The sequence below is a fragment of the Dryobates pubescens genome, chromosome 9 (assembly GCF_014839835.1).
Source record: "Dryobates pubescens isolate bDryPub1 chromosome 9, bDryPub1.pri, whole genome shotgun sequence".
Classification (NCBI taxonomy): domain Eukaryota; kingdom Metazoa; phylum Chordata; class Aves; order Piciformes; family Picidae; genus Dryobates; species Dryobates pubescens.
In genome coordinates, this window is record NC_071620.1 from 27319297 (window position 1) to 27336608 (window position 17312).

The 17312-nt window shown below is 45.5% G+C and overlaps 1 protein-coding gene across 3 annotated transcripts in view; it reads right to left on the minus strand.

Annotated features, from left to right (window-relative positions):
• The window catches only part of DSP (desmoplakin), a 42190-nt gene extending 26685 nt beyond the window's left edge, over positions 1-15505 (minus strand). For all 3 annotated transcript variants that reach the window (XM_054164070.1, XM_054164069.1, XM_054164068.1), the window contains exons 1-4: positions 15055-15505; positions 3791-3893; positions 2055-2203; positions 1543-1717 (exon numbers count right to left, since the gene is read on the minus strand). In XM_054164070.1, the coding sequence (XP_054020045.1) occupies positions 1543-1717; positions 2055-2203; positions 3791-3893; positions 15055-15245 (618 nt within the window). In that variant the 5' untranslated portion in view covers positions 15246-15505. The remainder of the gene's footprint in view (positions 1-1542; positions 1718-2054; positions 2204-3790; positions 3894-15054) is intronic.
• Between the last annotated feature and the right edge of the window lie 1807 nt (positions 15506-17312).

The following is a 17312-nucleotide window of genomic DNA, read 5'->3' on the forward strand; positions in this document are numbered from 1 at the left end:
CTTTGGAGGTGCAGCATGTTCACTGCCTTTCATCACTGGAAAAGTGCCCAGTGTCTGCCCAACATCACCCCTCAACCTGTGGCAGGCCTGACACTTGGCCTTCTATCTCACAATGTGCACACAGCAATCCTATCTACTGGTGCCTGGGCATAACACTTCTACATGTTAACATTCAAGGAGTGCATCTTAATTTCCCTTTCTTCCTCTAAAACTTCCTCCAGGCTATGGGAGAGCACTGAAGGAACTGGCTATGACTAGCACTCATATAAAAGTATAAGAACTATACAGAGCTCTCCCCTCCTCATCTGAGTTGCATAACAGCTGCCTGGCAAACACGGTGTGCAGATAAAGACAGTATGATTAAGCAACAACCTAATAAAGACAAATACCAATAATACAATTTCCATTCACAGGCAGTCTGCAAAGTTTAACTTCAGCCACCTTGTTCCATCCTCCCTCTCAGAAACAGCTTGTCCAACTACCAACACAGTTTGCACATCAGCAGCATAACAAGAGACTAGGGGCTCTCAATGGGTGTCTTCTACTCCAGGTCACACCACCAACAGATGTGCAGAGGTATATTTATTCTGGGAATGCAACAGAGAGCAACTTCAGGATTTGTGTGTGCATTTCAGCAGTGATTTCTGAAAGCCCAGTCCTGTGGCACCCAGCTCTAGCTTCTGGCTCCCACTGTGATAAGGACAGAGGGAGAGAATACTGTAAAATACTAGACAACAGTTAAAATGCTGAAGCTGGTCCTGAAGAATTATATAATGGTTAGAGTTGGAACAATCTTTGGACATAAGCTAATCAACCACTCCTGCAGTTAACAGGGACATCTTCAACTAGAGTAGGTTGCTCAGAGCCCCAAGCAACCTACAGGAATGTTTGCATGGATGGGGCATCTTCCATTTCTCTGGTCAACCAGGGCCAGTGTTTCACTACCCTCAGTGTGAAAATTAGATCTAGTCTTAATGTCCTCTCTTTAGTTTAAAGGCATCACCCCTTGTCCTGTCACAACAGGCCCCGCTAAAAAGTCCATTCCTGTCTTTCTTATCAGCCCCTTTAAGTACTGAAAGGCCACAGCAATGTCTCCCTGAAGCCTTCTTCTCCCATTTGAACAATCCCTGTTTGTCCTCACAGCAGAGGTGTTCCAGTATCTGTGGAAAGGGTTAAAATAAGTATGAATCAAAAAGGAAATCTGTGAAAGGAAGGAAGGAAATATTGAGTGAAATAATCTCTAACACAAACATGCCAGTGCCTTTTGTTATGTTGACTTATGTCTCATTTAGCTTTTGAATGCAACTTCAACGCCTTTTCCTCTGCAAAAGAACCAAAACCACATTCACATTTCAGTGGAAATTCACTATATGCACAACACTGAAAGAAAAGGAGAACCCACAAAAGGAACATGGAATAATGTATGAGCGCTCATGTGTACTTTTCATCTTCTGCTGGCACCCAAAACACTGCTACCGCTGAGGTGACATTCATAAACACCACCAGGTCGTAGCACTGTCTCTGGGTTTTGCAAAGCTTTACCTTCTGCTGCCTCATCCAGCTCAGACATTCACTTGTGACACGTTTCGTGTACTCATCCCACCCTGAGCCACTCTGAGAGGAGTAGCAACCGCCACCTTTGGAGCTGGCCCTCCTGGCACGGGGAACGCTGATGGCTTTGTACAGGGCACGCATTTGCTCTTGAAGTTGAAGCAGCCTGAAAGGGAAGGAATCACTTACCATCTATGAAGATAATACCCAGAGAACCCAGAGACAACACAACTCATCTTTCCTACTGGACCCCCATTCCAGACAAAGTGCTGAAAGTACAGGTTGTGGAAATACATTGACTGAAATTTCACAGGGACAACCAAGATGTGAAATTTTGTGTGGAATGTATTACTGCAAGGCCCTTCTCCATGTTACCATGTCCCAGAATTAGTTCTACATAATTGCTTTCTGACACACCCTGCAGCACCAGGGAAGGTGAGCACTTCAGCTACCACAAACTTTAATCAGCTGCATTCCCTCCCCTCAGTGTTCCCTGGTAATACCTTTTCTGATACATGTCACAGGGCTGGCCCATCTGCCTCATCTCTCTGATCAGCCCATCCAGAATATCCATTTGGTCATTTGCTTGGGCAAAACACTCTTCCAGATCTCTGTTCCCTCTAATCTGGACACCATCTCCATATTTCAATTCCTAAAACAAACATAAAAGAGAGAGAGAGATGGGAGATTAAATATTCACTACCTAAGTTTCAACTTGCTTGTTTTAAGAGACATTGTGAAGGCTAACTATTTTTAAGAAGCATGAAATCATGACAGTTTTCAACTGCTAGGTTTCAGATGGCCAGTTTTAACTGGCAGAAGGGCAACTAACAGAGGATCCACAATCACTGGAAAGTCCTTATTACAAATAAAACATGACAGAAAAATATTAACATGTGATACCAACCAAACCTTTCTGTAAAGAACATCATATCCTGGTCCATGTTTATTGAGCCATGGCTTCACACAGTGTGCTATGTTTTTAAAACCTTATCATTTTCTGTTTAGAGGATGAGAGGCAAACACCATCCTGTGGGGAGCTGGTGGATATTGTTCCTGAATTTTCCCAAGTTTCCCTGAGGTTCTGAGTCTTCTCTCCCCTGAAAAAATGCTGCAGCTTGTCCGCCTGGAAGCAGCGCCATGCCCTGTTATATTTGCAGTCCACCTCACCACCCAAAGTCTGGGCAAATTCTCCATGAGTCCACTCAGTGCAGTGGCCCAGCATGGTCATGGTGCTTCAAGCAAGCTTTTTGATCTCATCCCACCCTGACACAGCCATGCCAAACAAAACATAACCCTGCTGCGATTTCCTATTGTAATTAAAATGCTGATGGACCTCACTGCTTTGTCCCTTCCAAAGCAAAAACCAAAGCAAGCAACGTATGCTGCTGCACCAAGCCAGAACTAAGTATCACTTTCTTTTAACTTTACTGGAATAATATTAATCCCTAACAAGAGGCAGTTATTTACTCTGGCATTGATAGAAACAAATGTACTGAATCTGCAAAAAGGAAACAAACTGCTAACCACAGAGTTCATTCCTGAAAGAATTCTCTCCACAAGGGTTCAAAAGTGTGCTCTAAATAGTATCTACTGCCAGAACTGTGAATGGGTTTGGCATCTCAGTAGCCTCAACAGCAGGATGCACTCACCACCCCACACATCTTCTGCCTTCAGCAGGAACAGAGCACATCCTACCTTCACCAGGACTAGGGGCAGTGAATAACCCACCCCCTGGCACTATGGGTTTGAATCAGTGCAGCAAAGATCCTCTGTGAGCATTTGGGATGACACAGTCAAGAAGATTTTAATCTAGTTTCATTTTTTTCTTTAGAAATCATCTGGAAAAATGAAGGTAATGAAGGTTAATCATGGGCCAGAAAATGAAGATGATATTCTACAGGACACACTAGGAGAGTGTAAGTGGTCATATGTTAACCCCCGACACTGACAGTAGTCTTGATCCAGACTGAAAAATAAGCTGCAGTAAAATGTGTTTGAAGAGTGAGCTGTGGTTTTCTAAGAAAACAAGAAGTCCACCTGCCCTTAACCAAATGCATTTCAGCCAGTTTTACCAAACACTGACTGCAGACCCAGGAAAAAGGTTTGCTGCTCCACTCCCAGTTGCCTCACACAAAGAGCTGAAAGAGAGGAAGAAGCAGAGTCCAGCTAACACCACAGCACTTGTTCCCTCTAACATTCCCAGTTGCTGTTGATAAGAAGCAGCAGCAGCACTCACAGGTTGCACAATGAGCTCCGCTCGCATCAGGCAATCTGAACAGTTTTGCAGAAGCTCCTGGATGGTGTTCTGGCGTCTGGACACTGTACAGGTCCCGTTCTGGCTGTTGTGGAGGAGAGGAAGAAAACAAAGTAAGTACAGAGTAACAGCACCATTTGAAGAGGTATGAGAAACACAAATTCTGAACAAGTCAGGGAAATAGCATGGAACAATCCACCTCATTCAGCTTCAGAGACACACACACTTTACCTGACCCTCCTGCCTGTTAAGGTTTAATGCTGATTCCAAGAGGACAGAGCTGCTTTCTAATTGCAGCAGCAAGCGTGGACTGGCTTCATCACAGAACAGAGTGGAAGGTGGAAATCAGCATGACACAATGAGAAAGTTTTTCTTCCAGTACAGGTGTTTGTAGCTTTGATAGACAAAACTTTGGCAGTATTTCAGTACTCTTGTGGCCAGGAAGGCCAATGGTATCCTGGGGTGTGTTTGGAAGAGCGTGACCAGCAGGTTGAGGGAGGTTCTCCTGCCCCTTTAATCTGCCCTAATGAGGCCACAGCTGGAGTATTGGCACGAGTTCTGAGCTATCCAGTTCAAGAGGGACAGGGAACTACTGTAGAGAGTCCAGGAGAGGACTACAAAGATGCTGAAGAGAATGGAGCATCTCTCTGAAGCAGAAAAGCTGAAACACCTTGGGCTGTTTAGCCTGGAGAGGGGATCTTCTTAATGCTTATCAATAGCTAAAAGGTGAGAAGCAAAAGGATGGGGCCAGATTCTTTTCAGTGGTACCCAGGGATAGGACAAGGAGCAACAGGCACAAACTGGAACCCAGGACTTTCATCTGAGTATGAGGGAAAACTTCTTTCCTGTAAGGGTCCCAGAGTTCTGAACCAGACTCCCCAGAGAAGCTGTGGAGTCTCCTTCTTTGGAGAAAGTCCAAACCTGTCTGGACACTGCAGTCCTGGGCAAACTGATCTGGGTGGTTGGACTAGATGACCTCCAGAGGTCCCTTGTGACCCCCACCATGATGGGATTCTGTAAGTACGAATTATACACAATCTTTGTTAACAACACAACCTTTGCATGATGTTAACGCACAACCTATTACACCAGCCATCAAATATCAGAGCACAAAAAGAAAGCAGGATCCTGTGCTACACAAAGGCATGAGCACACAAATCCATACAAGTATGTGAAGGGCTCTTGTATCAGCATGAAGCTAGTGCAGCGTCTCAAGAAGAAATTACAAGATTCACAAGCTTGCAAACACAGAGTTTGAGGACTGGAGTGAGTTACTTTCCTATAAATAAATAAGGTGGGAGTTTGGGGGTTCCAGGTAAAACTTCACAACTAGTGGGGGAAAAACCCAAGACTGCCAACAGGATCATTACTTTTGTCTTTTCACATTATCTACTATATCCCTACAGCCAGAAGGTTGCTTATCCAGCATTTGGGAGCTGGCCACCAAAGCGAGCCACTGCTAGTTGAATGTGGGTGAGGTGCTTCAAGCAAGCAACCATTCCTTGCTGATACAATCAGAGCTTCCAGGCAAGCTCAGGCAGCTCCCAAACCCAGGCACTTGACAATGAAACTAAAAGAAACCACTACTAACAGACCGTAAGAAACTAAGAAGCTTCCAAGTCTTGCCCACTTTTCTAACTCCTGTGCTCACAGCCAGTAGCCTTTTCCATTATGGATCACTGAAGATTCAAGCCTTCCATACAACACATCTGTAAGACCACTGCAAACCTGTCCAGCTCAGAGCCAGCAAGTCACCTGGATTCACTGAAAAACTTCCTTCTGACTTTTCACTGATTGAGAGACAGGGAACTACTGGAGAGAGTCCAGTGGAGGCTACAAAGGTGCTGAGGGGACTGGAGCATCTCTCTGATGAGGAAAGGCAGAGAGACTTGGGGCTGTTTAGCCTGGAAAAAAGGAAAACTGAGAGGCTATCTTCTCAAGGCTTATCAAGAGCTAAAGGGTGGGGGTCAAGAAGATGGGGCCCAGACTCTTTTCAGTGGTGCCCAGTGACAGGACAAAGGGCACAAACTGGGACATAGGAGGTTTCACTGAAAAATACCCGGACAGGTTCTGGAGGTTCCTTCTCTGCAGAGACTCCAAACCCACCTGAACGTGATCCAGGGCAACCTGCTCTGGGTGACTCTGCTTTAGCAGTGGGTTTGAACTAGATGATCCCCATAGGTCCCTTCCAATCCTCAGCACACCACCATTTTGTGACTTCAACAACCTCTGACAGGCCTCCACAAAAGGAACTGTGACAATGTAAAAAGCCTCAGCAGAGTTGTCCTTGAGAAATGCTCAATGATGTATCTTGAAGAGCTCTTCTGCAGTGTGTGCAGCTGGTGCTCCGTCAGCCTGTCCTGCTCCTATCAGCTCTTCTTGAGAAAGTGCAAAATGTCAGAGTAACTTTTCACCAGCTTCCCTCAACACCTGGGGAAAAAAAGACTCAAAGACAGGACTGGAGAATCACTGCGTGACTTAAACTGTACACAGCTGCTGCACCCCCCTGTGCTATGCACCCTGCATCTCTTGGAAACAGCTTAAAGGAAACGCTTGTGGATAACAATGTGTCTGATTTGGTGCCAGTCTTCCCATCAGCTTCGTTTTAGAAATCATTCCTTCTCCTCAGGCATGGCTGTGGTGTATTTGACTGCATCTGAAGTTTACATTTAATTATATCCACAATTATTCTCATGAATGAAATATAACAAAGAAGAGAGAGAAGCCTGCCAGGCAATGTTCTCTTTTTTTGAGCATCAGAAAGGTATCTTTTCTCCAATTGCTTCTTCACTCATAGAATCACAGGATGGCTTGTGTTGAAAGGGACATTAAAGATCATCTAGTTCCAACCCCTGTGCCATAGGCAGGGACACTTCCTACTAGACCAGACTGATAAAGGCCCCAGTCAATCTGGCCTTGAACAATGCCAGGCTTGGAGCCTCCACAATTTCTCTGGGTAGCCTGTTCCAGTGCCTCACCACCATCAGAGGGAAGATTTTCTTTCTAATACCTAATCTAAATCTAGCTTCTTCCAGTTGAATCCATTATCCCTCATGCTGTCACTTCATGCCTTTGTAATAAGTCCCCCTGCAGCTCTCTTTGAGGCACCTTAAAGCCCCTGGAAGGCTGCTCCCTGGACCCTTCTCTCCTCCAGGCTGAAGAACCCCAGTCTTCACAGCAGAAGTGCTCTAGCCCTCAGATCATCTTTGTGTTCTTTCCTCTGGACCCACTCCAATCATTCCATGTCCTCCTGACAGCTATAAATGCTGGATATCAATTAAAGCCAGAACTACGGATGGTCACCAGACTTGTGCTGTAATAATCCAGTGTATTTCTACTGGCTTCAGTGCAACTTTGCTTACCTCAAAGGTATCAGTTCACTTTACACTGAAAGGAGCTCCAAACAGCTGTCTCAGTTAACACATTAAGAAATGTTGAAGAAAAGGTATTTTGAAATATACCTATCTACTCAAACAATTAAAAAGATAGCAGAAATAGAATTGTAAGTATTTTGTGTTCATCTCAATAATGCTTGAATCATATCATTTGCTTTAGGTTGCAAGGGACCTTTAAAGGACATCTAGTCACACACACACACCCAGCATTAAACAAGGTCATCTTCAACTAGATCAGGTTGCTCAGAGCTTTCCAGGATGGGGCATCTACCACCTCTCTGGGCAACCTGCACCAGTGTCTCACCACCCTCAAGCACAAAAAAATATACCCCATCTAGAATTGTTCTCCAAAGGCTGTAAAACCAAAGATGGCTTAATACAGATGTACAAAATGGTTTCAAGGGTAGGAGCAGATGCCTTGAAGCAGAAGGCTTAAGCACACACTCTTTAGATCTTCAAACAAAGACACACAAGGTTTTGTTGACAGTTCATGGGGACCTTCACAAGAAGGAAGCAGCAAAGTGTTTAAGGCTCTCCAGTCCACTAGGTAAAGGCATAACCAGTTAAACAACTGACTGCTTTACTAGTCAAAATCCTTAGGTCAGTACTTGGATGAGGGGTGAAAATGTAGTGGCCTTGTAAAGGCAGTTGATGACAGTGGCTTTGAAAACCATGAGCTGATCAAATGGAACTACATGGGGCACAGCCAGAGACAGCAGATGCCAGTACAGGAGCGAGTTTGATGGTGTAACTCCACCCAATCAACAGAACTCAAAGACTTCACATCCAAAGAGGATTTAGCTGTACAAATACATGCAAGAAGGCCATAAATCAATCCCTGAATTTAGAAACTAAAACCACGTAGCATGGCAATACCTCAGCATACACCAACTGATACATCAGAGGGCAGAAGCACAATCTCACAAGGACACAGATTAAATACTCTTCATCCATGTACCAGGAGAGTACTTCATAAGCAGTTTCAAAGGCCCTCAGTATAACATTCCTCTTACTGAAGCCAAAAGTCCTTTAATAGGAATGAACAGATCAAAGCAGAAACCCCAAAGCAGAGTAAGCAGACATCAAATCTCGCAGCAGAAGGAAACAGGCAAAGGAAAACCATATCCAACACAAAAAATACTGAACCAAAAAAACTCAAGGCAAACCCTAAACCCTTAACATGCTGCACAGCATCATAACATGGAGGCAAGAACAAAGATGCATTTTCAAAGTACAACCATGTAAGCTAGATCCCATCTATAAATACATTTATGTCTCTCACAAGGATGTAGGACCTTCAAAATCCTCCCAGGACACAGATTAAAGGAATTACTACAGATGCCATTTTCCCAATGTCTCTATTGCTTCATTCAATTTTGTTTACATGAAACTGAGTGAATTGAAGGCAATGTTTGGTCATTGTAACAGCTCCTGCTGCTACAATGGATTTAATTTGGTTTGAATTCTTGCTGCATTTTAAGCTGGAAGCTGAGAGGAGGATCCTGCTGCAGGAAACACTGGGGCACACCATGCAGTGAAAACATAGGCAGGTTCTTCACTTGGTTTACTGCATGCCTGTAAATCCAGCATCCAGGGCAAAAAAGAGAGCTTGGTCTTTTAGCACACACAAGAGTGCAGGGAGTCCTGATAATAAACAAACATTTGCAATCGTCTGACTGTTAGAGGCACTGCTTTGGGTTTGAAAACCCTGCAGAACACTGCTGAGTGAAACAGTCTGGACTCCTCCAGACCTTCCTACCTATTTGTGCCTATAACACAGAATATTAGACCATGACATCTATTTTGAAGGCAACTCATGAATTTCAAAAAGCTAAGTTATTAAAATTACTTCACTTTAACAGTCATTAACTATTAAAGGAACAAAGGGAAAGAAAGAGGTGAAGAGTCTTTGCTTTAAAATGATAATACTTCCAAACTCAGATGAATCACTTTTATTTGTTATCTTCAGACATAGCCCTGTATCTCTCTACTCTACTAATGGTTGGACTTGATCATCTTTTCCATCTTTTCCAACTGAATCATACAACTGTTCTGATGATTCTATGGCCAGAAGAGCTCTGGGAAAGTCACAGCACCTTCATGCTGTCATCATTCCATACAGAAGCCACCCTGCTTGTTGCATGCCTAGGCAGAATACACTGCTCCTTTGCTGCACCCTGCTTCTGCTCTTTCAGAGAAATAAGGACAGCCAAGCCCTGCTGCCAGCAGGATTTGGGCAGAGTGGTAAAACTCAGACAACATCTCCATGCTCCAAAATACTTCACCTGAGCTAAATTCAGTCTTTACCTTAGAATCATAGAATAGTTTGAGTTGGAAGTGACCTTAAAGATCACCTAATTCCACCCACCCTGCCATGTGCAGGGACACCTCAACAGTATCACAGTGTATTAGAGGTTGGAAGGGACCTCAAGAGATCATCAGATCCAATCCCCCTGCCAAAGCAGGATCACTTAGGGTAGTTTGCACAGGAATGCATCCCGGTGGGTTTCAAAAGTCTCCAGAGAAGGAGACTCCACAACTTCCCTGGGCAGCCTGTTTCAGTGCTCCGTCACCCTCACTGTAAAGAAGTTTCTCCTATGTTGAGGTGAAATCTTCTATCTTCAAGCTTGAACCCGTTGTTCCTTATCTTATTACTGTGAACCACCAAAAAGAGCTTGACCCCCTCCACTTGACACCCACCCCTCAGATATTTATACACATTGATGAGATCCCTTCTTAGTCTTCTCAATAGCCTCCTACTAGACCAGGTTGCTCAATGCCTCATCCAGCCTGGTCTTAAACACTTCCAGGGATGAGGAGTCCACAAGTTCTCTGGGCAACATTTTCCAGTGTCTCATGATCCTCGCGGTAAAGAACTTCTTCCTATTGTCCAGTCTAAGCCTACCCTGCTCTTCTTTAGAGCTATTGCCCCTTGTCCTACCTATAAATACACATTAAGTTGGGTGATAATTCATCCTGGCTATGTCACCAGGTGTAAAACACACCTACACTACTGAGCACGCTTACACAGGCAACACCTCTGGGAGGGTTTCTGCTTTAAAAAGCTCTTGGAAGCACAGGGAAACCATGAAGACCTTTCCTGTCCTGCTCGGTGCCTGTGCATGAAGTGTTCTGGGTAAATACACTTTGGACATGGCAAAAATACGGTCCATAACATGTAGGCTACCCAAGAGAGTCATCTGCACTTGCCAGAGATGTAAGACACTCCAAATGAGTTTTTCTCCCTTTATGTGGAGGTCAGTGTAAACTCAACAGCAGGTTTCAGTGTGCCTGCTACCATCAAATTCCCAGTTAACTGTTGCCTCAAACCCTACCCCGGTACTGAACTAGGATTACACCTAACTGAAAAGTGGTGTCAGTGACCCTCACAAGACATTCAGCTCTACAGAAACAAGAAAATAACTATTTCTGCTTTTTATGAACAGGTACTGAGGAACATTCTTGAGGCCATTCAATGAGTTATGAGTTGAGCCAGACATGGCAAACCAACAGTGAGTGTGTACATCCCTGGAACACAGCAGAACTATCTACAGCTGCCACTGACTTATTCAAGCAGCTGGAAGACCTCCTGAGTGGTATGTTTTGAGAAAATTATACATCCTCTGTACAGGTCCAACTGAGTCACCATGGCTGCAGCACACTAGGGGTGAGGAAGAAAGCTAAGTTCCCTTCCGTGACTCTGCTTTCTCATTTGCCTCCTGCTGCTGAAGACCTGCACATCCCCAACAAAAATTTGTGCCTGCAGTTGAGGCTGGCTGGTTTCTGCTTTCCTTTAGCACACATCAAGAATCTGCTGTGTTATCTGGAGAGCAATTAGCAGCTGGAGAAATAGGGTGAAGGAGACACAGAAGCACATCCAGCAGCTTTGCAGAGGCTTACAGTAGCTTCACATCTCCTTGAAGCTTTGGAATCACAAAGGAGACACTCTTGGCCCAAAGATCTGACTTAAAACAAATTAGAATAATCCTTGTTGAATTTTCTGATTACTCCACAAAACTTTTTGCCTTTTAAAAAAATCAAAGCTTTTTGATTTTCCATTCAAACTGCAAAGGAAGCTTTCAAAAAGCTCTTTTTGCAGATCCAAACGATTGAGTTGACTCCTACTAAACAAAACCAAGAGCAAAATAAATGCATTTCGTTTTCTTCCCCACCTCCTCCTCAGCCACACAAACTTGTTTGAACAAGCAACAGATTCAACAAGGGATTACCTGATATGCTCAGGGTGGGCAAGTTACAAGAAAAACCTGACCTGGAATCTGCGTTCCCAGCACACACAGAGCTAAACCACCACCTATTTGCCACTGCCTGCCAGTTGTGTGTGTGCCATGAAAACATGCAGGCACACGGTGGCAAAAGGTGGCAAATAACAATATCCATAAGAATATAATCAGGGATTAAAATTACAGAGCATTTCCTTTTCCTTCCTCCCTCAAAGAAGGGGAATGGAAGCAACAGAAATCACAGAGCTTAGTAACTGGGTTCTCCCCTTATGTCTCTTCTCTTCCTAGGATAAGTTTGGGCACATCACAGCCTCAACAAACTAGTCCCATCTGCCAACTGTGCACATAGACTAAGGGGCTATGACAGGGAATCTCAAAAGATGCCTGCATCTTGCACGATTGGGCTCTAACTACCACTAGAAATGTGCAACAACTTTAAGTCACCAATGAAATCATAGGACTCTTGAGGCTGCATGCCTTAGGAACTCAAGAGGGATTCACAAGGGATCCTGCCTCACCTATTCACAGAAAATCCACAAGCTTTTTCTCAGTGGAATTAATCACCTGAAGCAACAGCACCATTTCTGCCCAGTGCAGTGGGCTGTGGACACACTGCCTCTCTCACCTCCAGCTCTGGGACAGGGAGATGCCAAATGCAGGATCCAGCCTGCACTACAGAAATACATTTCCACTGCATTCAAAAGCTAGCAAACCCCTCTCTTGAGACAGACTTTCACACCTGTAAAGGTATCTAGTTTGAAATCACATGCAGGTAGCTATGAAAAGGTGAGTTAGGACCTGTTCTTTGCCTCATGATGTGGCAGCAATATAAGCTATTGCTGAAACCTGTTTCTTGGCCAGCTTGAGCACAGCACAAGCTCTGCTGGCATGGTAGGTATTTGGCAGCCATTTGGTCACGTTCCTCCCTCCTGATCCGCCCAAGGTTTTGCTTGTTGCTGTGCAGTTTCACCACCACCACCACTATCTCCCCAACTCCGAGCAGTGCCGGTAAGAGCAGCTCAGAAGGGATGTTATACCATGCCATCCCTACCACTACTCAGCTTGGCCAGGACCCTGTAGATCCCTGTGAAACTGATGGGAAAGGTAAAACCACAACTTTGAATCAGTTTTTTCCACCTTTACTTTGTCTTTTCATTCCTGAAAGTGAAGTCAGGGCACAGGGTGTGACTTTCCAACTCAAAGCACAGCAGTTAGACTCTTAGGCAGAACTGTGTACATTAATTTATTCTTGTATGACATGGTGACCAGGAATCCTTGTCTATTTTTCCCCCCTAATCTCAGCAATGACAAGTAAAACTGCCACTTTTTCCCCCTTTGCTCCCAGTGTATCAGATTTTAGCTCTCCATAGCAAAGACACTGATAAATACTTGACTGATGAATTGGCAGTTTTTAAGTATGTGACTCACCCTCAAGAAGAATATCTGTACTTGAGCCAAGCTCATCCTGAGTTCCCAAGCCAGAAAAAAAACAGGAATGTTGTAAAAGCACCTTGCTGGGCCCTAAGGGGAGGGAGCGTCTTCTATTGCTCGGTGAGTAATGAAATACGCAGCACAGACTTGTTCCACAGAATACACCCCAAAACTTACAAGACTAGACCCTAAGTTTAATCCTACTGCATTTAAAATTAAAGTCCAGTTACCTCATTAACTGAGGTCGTTAGTTCCATGCAGAAGCCTCACGGTAAATCTGAATACATTTCATTGCAGCCTCCTTGCCAGATAAGCTTTCCCAAAAAGGAGGAATTAATATTATGTTGTAAAGAGTAAATTAAAGGATGTCAATCTATGGTTGTTAACCTCTCCACTCTTGCTATACCACCACTGAATACCTAAGAGAGAAGAGCCTAACAAACTGTGGTTGAAAATACGAAGAAAGAGAAATTAAAGGAAGCTTTGTATTCTCGAGTGAAAGCCAGGAGTAATACGGAAGTCAGTTCAGTGAATCCAATATAGCTGCATCAGAGTAAACCCTGCAAGAAGAGAAAGGCCAGGAAGTAGCATGCTATGCCATTCATTTTTCATGTCTGTCTCCTGTAAACACCAGAGGTATCTGCAGTGGAGCAAAACAAATCCTCACACGGCAAGAGCACTTGGAGTCTCAGTGTGCGCACTCTCCCATGATAAAATATTGTTCTAATCTAGCAATAAATAGGGATTCTTATACTACTCTGACAGTAAGCAGCCATCTTCCAGATACAACTCACTGTAATTACCTTAACTGCACACACCAAACTGAAAGTCCAACGAAGAAATATGGACCAGGCAAAACAATAAACCAAAATGAGGTAGAATGCAAGTTTTGTCTTTCATTTAGTGGTCCACAAGCAAGAGGTCCACCATATCTAATCAGAGCTCTCCATGTTCTCTACGGAAACCTCAGTTCTCTACAGCCATTATATATCTGCTTGATACAATGAAACCTGTTCTTATCTGTCCATTTACTACAAAATGTATAATTCTCATCCTTCTGCAAGCTAATCATGGCATACCAGCCATAAAATTAGGGCTTAAATTCTAACACAAATTACATGATAGCACTTCTAAATCAATTCCTAAGTCACTGGCATCAATAAAATGGGTTTAACAGGGCCATTCCACAAGTAAAAATTAGTAACCATCAGCAGCATTTTGTATAGGTGCCGTTTGCTTCAGTAAGCGCTGCCAGCTTTTCAGTCCCATGAGCTCCCAGCCATGGGGATTACCAAAGACATCTTCGTGCCCACTGCACTGGCTTTTCATATGTTCAGAGCACGGCTTTGCTCAAAAAACTCTGCCAGAACTAATCTGTGCACATCAATACAGCTACATCCAGGAAAGCTGGTGCTTTTCAAACAAAGGTTCACAGTGGCACCCTGCCTAAATGATCTGTGATTGAAGCAACGGGGCAAGTGAGTGGAGCAGAAAGGAGAGGAAAGCAGACTGATGCTGCTTGTCATACATCTTTGCTCCCCAGCCACCGAGTCAGGGATTGTTGCCTAAGAGGACCATAGCTTAAACACCTGGGCCTTCCACAAGCAGAAAGGGGGAAAAAAAAAACAAAAAAAAAGGAAATAAAACCCTAACCAAACACAACAAGATGAACAAGAGAACGATTCCCACTACTTAAAATTATTTTATAGCTCTAGTTATGCAACTGCTGGGGGGGGCAGTGAGAGCTGGGCCTGGATGTAGGAGGTAATTTAGCACAGTATAGCTCGTTTTGCGTCACCGAGCCAAGAGGGAGTTTATCAGCAGAGGAGTGTTGAGTCGGCACAGCCAGCACAGACACCAGAGTGCAAAGGGGAGGCACTGGGGTTACCGCTCTCTCTTTGCCCTTTTAATATCTTCAGGAAGACTCCCCGACAAAAGTTTGGGTGTTGGGTTTTTTTTTTACAAAAACTTTAAAAATAAAATTAAAAACGAATACTTTGCTTGCATTTAAACGCTTTTTTAGGAGTCGGGCACCTCGGAGCGGGGGGGGCGGGGAGGGGGTGGAAAAAGACTTGAAAGCTGAGTGGCTCAGGGTCGATCTCCCAAGGCGGGGCCGGGGACCGGCAGGGGCGGCTGGGGGGCTCTCGAAGTCCGCTCCCTCACTCCGGCCCGCACCTACCCGTATCCGTCGGAAGCATAGTCCCCGCCGTAGGTCTTCTGGTAATAGTACGTCTTGTGGGTGTGAGTGCCGCCGCCGCCGCCCCCCACCACATGGGAGCTCATCTCGTAGCGCACGTCGGTGCCCGAGTCTGCCCGCGCCATCCGGCCCAAGGTGTTGATCCGCGGGTGCGAGCCGCCGTTGATGCTCATGGCGACGGGGGAGTGTGCGAGGACAGGGAATCAGGTGGGACGCGACGGGGAGAACACTGAGGCAGAGTCGACGAGGGGAAAGGCATTCACTCCCGGGAGAGCCTGCCGCGGGACTGCCTCGTTCTCTCAGCCCACCGAGAGCCGGAGAAAGGCCGGGCGCCGGGGATCTGCGCGGCCTGCAGGTGGAGGGGTGGGCAGGGGCGAAGCTCGGCGCGGTGGAGGGCGGGCGGCGGCGGTGGCGGCGGCTGGAGAAGAAGGACTCGGCGGCAGCAAGAGCGGAGGTCCCTGTCCCTTCTCCTCCCCTCCGGCAGAGGAAAAGCAAAGCCACACCTTTCGGCGCCGGTTTTAAGCGGCGGTCCTGGGCGTGGAGGAGCCGCCGGCACCCCGCCTGAGTCCTCCGCGCCTCCTCGGTGGCCGCCTCGCGATTCTCTATAGGCCTCCTCCCCGCTCCTCCCGGCCCTGCCCGGCCCTGCTTGGCCCAGCCTCCCGGCGGCGGAGGTGTTTGTACCGTCTCCGGTGCGTGGACTGTAAGGGCTCTTCCAGACTTGCACCGGTGTTTGTTCATTTCGTGGTGCGTGGACTGCCCTCAGAGGTTGCTAGTGGAAGCTTGATCCCAGTAAAAAACTTCTGCCTGACTACTTCTGGAGTTCTGTGTCCAGTTCTGGACTCCCCAGTTCAAGAAAGACAAGGAACTACTGGAGAGAGTCCAGCAAAGGCTATGAAGATGGAGGAGGAACTGGAGCATCTCTCTGACAAGGAAAGTCTGAGAGACTTGGGGATGTTTAGCCTGGAGAAGAGCAGACTGAGAGGGGATCTTCTCCATGCCCATCAGTAGCTACAGGGTGAGGTGCAACAGAATGGTGCCAGTCACTTTTCAGTGGTGCTCCATGACGGGACAAGGGGCAACGGGCACAAACTGGAACTCAGGTGCTTGCATCTGAACATGAGGAGAAACTTCTTTTCTGTGAGGGTGACAGTACTGGACCAGTCTGCCCAGAGAGGTTGTGGATTCTCCTTCTCTGGAGAAATTCCAAACCCACCTGGACATTGTGATCCTGGGCAGTTTGCTCTGGGTGACCCTGCTTTAGCAGGAGGATTGGACTAGATGATCTCCCCGCCACGCTAGGATTCTAAGTGATTCTGTGAAACAAAGAAATGTTTGTTTCATCAGCTCCAAAATACATCTGGATTCCTGCATTTGGGAGGGTAGTCAATACGCCTAAGCCCAGTGCATTTCTGAAACAGCCTCAAAGCTTCTGCAGTAGCCCAAGAAATGTTTAAATTGTGTCATGCACTGACTGCATTTGTGCACAAGAAAGAGGATGTCCAGAAATGGATGTTTGGAACAATTTCCTAGCTGTGCTCAGTGGCAGTGCTTCAGCTGCTCTGGCCTCTTGTCCATGGTGTTAGAAAACAAAAATAAGATGGCCAGATCTGAGGAAGCAGCACTCACTCGTAAATAATCTTGCCAAGCTTTGCTGAAATCATCCTGAGACTTTCATCCCAAAGTGCAGTACAAGAGCCAGCCATATGAAGTCATCTGATGCTCTGTGATACCTCATATGCCATAATGTATGTTACATATATAAGCGTTTTAAACTTGTGGGAGATCACCAGCAGCCCACACCATGCATAAATTCCTGGGCCTGCTTCTGTCTTCCCTGAACTGATAATTTCCCTGGTATTTTGAATCCAAGTGACAGGATGGTAAATAACAACTACACCAGCATATTGAAAGACAAGACTTTCTGAACTACTTAGGGAAAAAAAAAACAGCTGAGAGGAGTTCTCAATCCCACTGAAACTACCAGGGCTCCTTGGAATTACCACAGAACCTGCCCTGCTGCTAGAGGTACAGCATAGCAGAGGCTGCTGCTATGGGGTTGTCTTGGTCCAAAAGGCATCCTGATTGCATTGCCTGGAGCTGTATGGAATGTGACAAAGAGAATGCATATTGGCTGTTATCTGTGAAGTCATACAGTGACTTCTATATTGTAATATATATGCTATATTAGATACAACATGAATCATTGTAGATCAGTGCATATCTATATATGTAGACATATA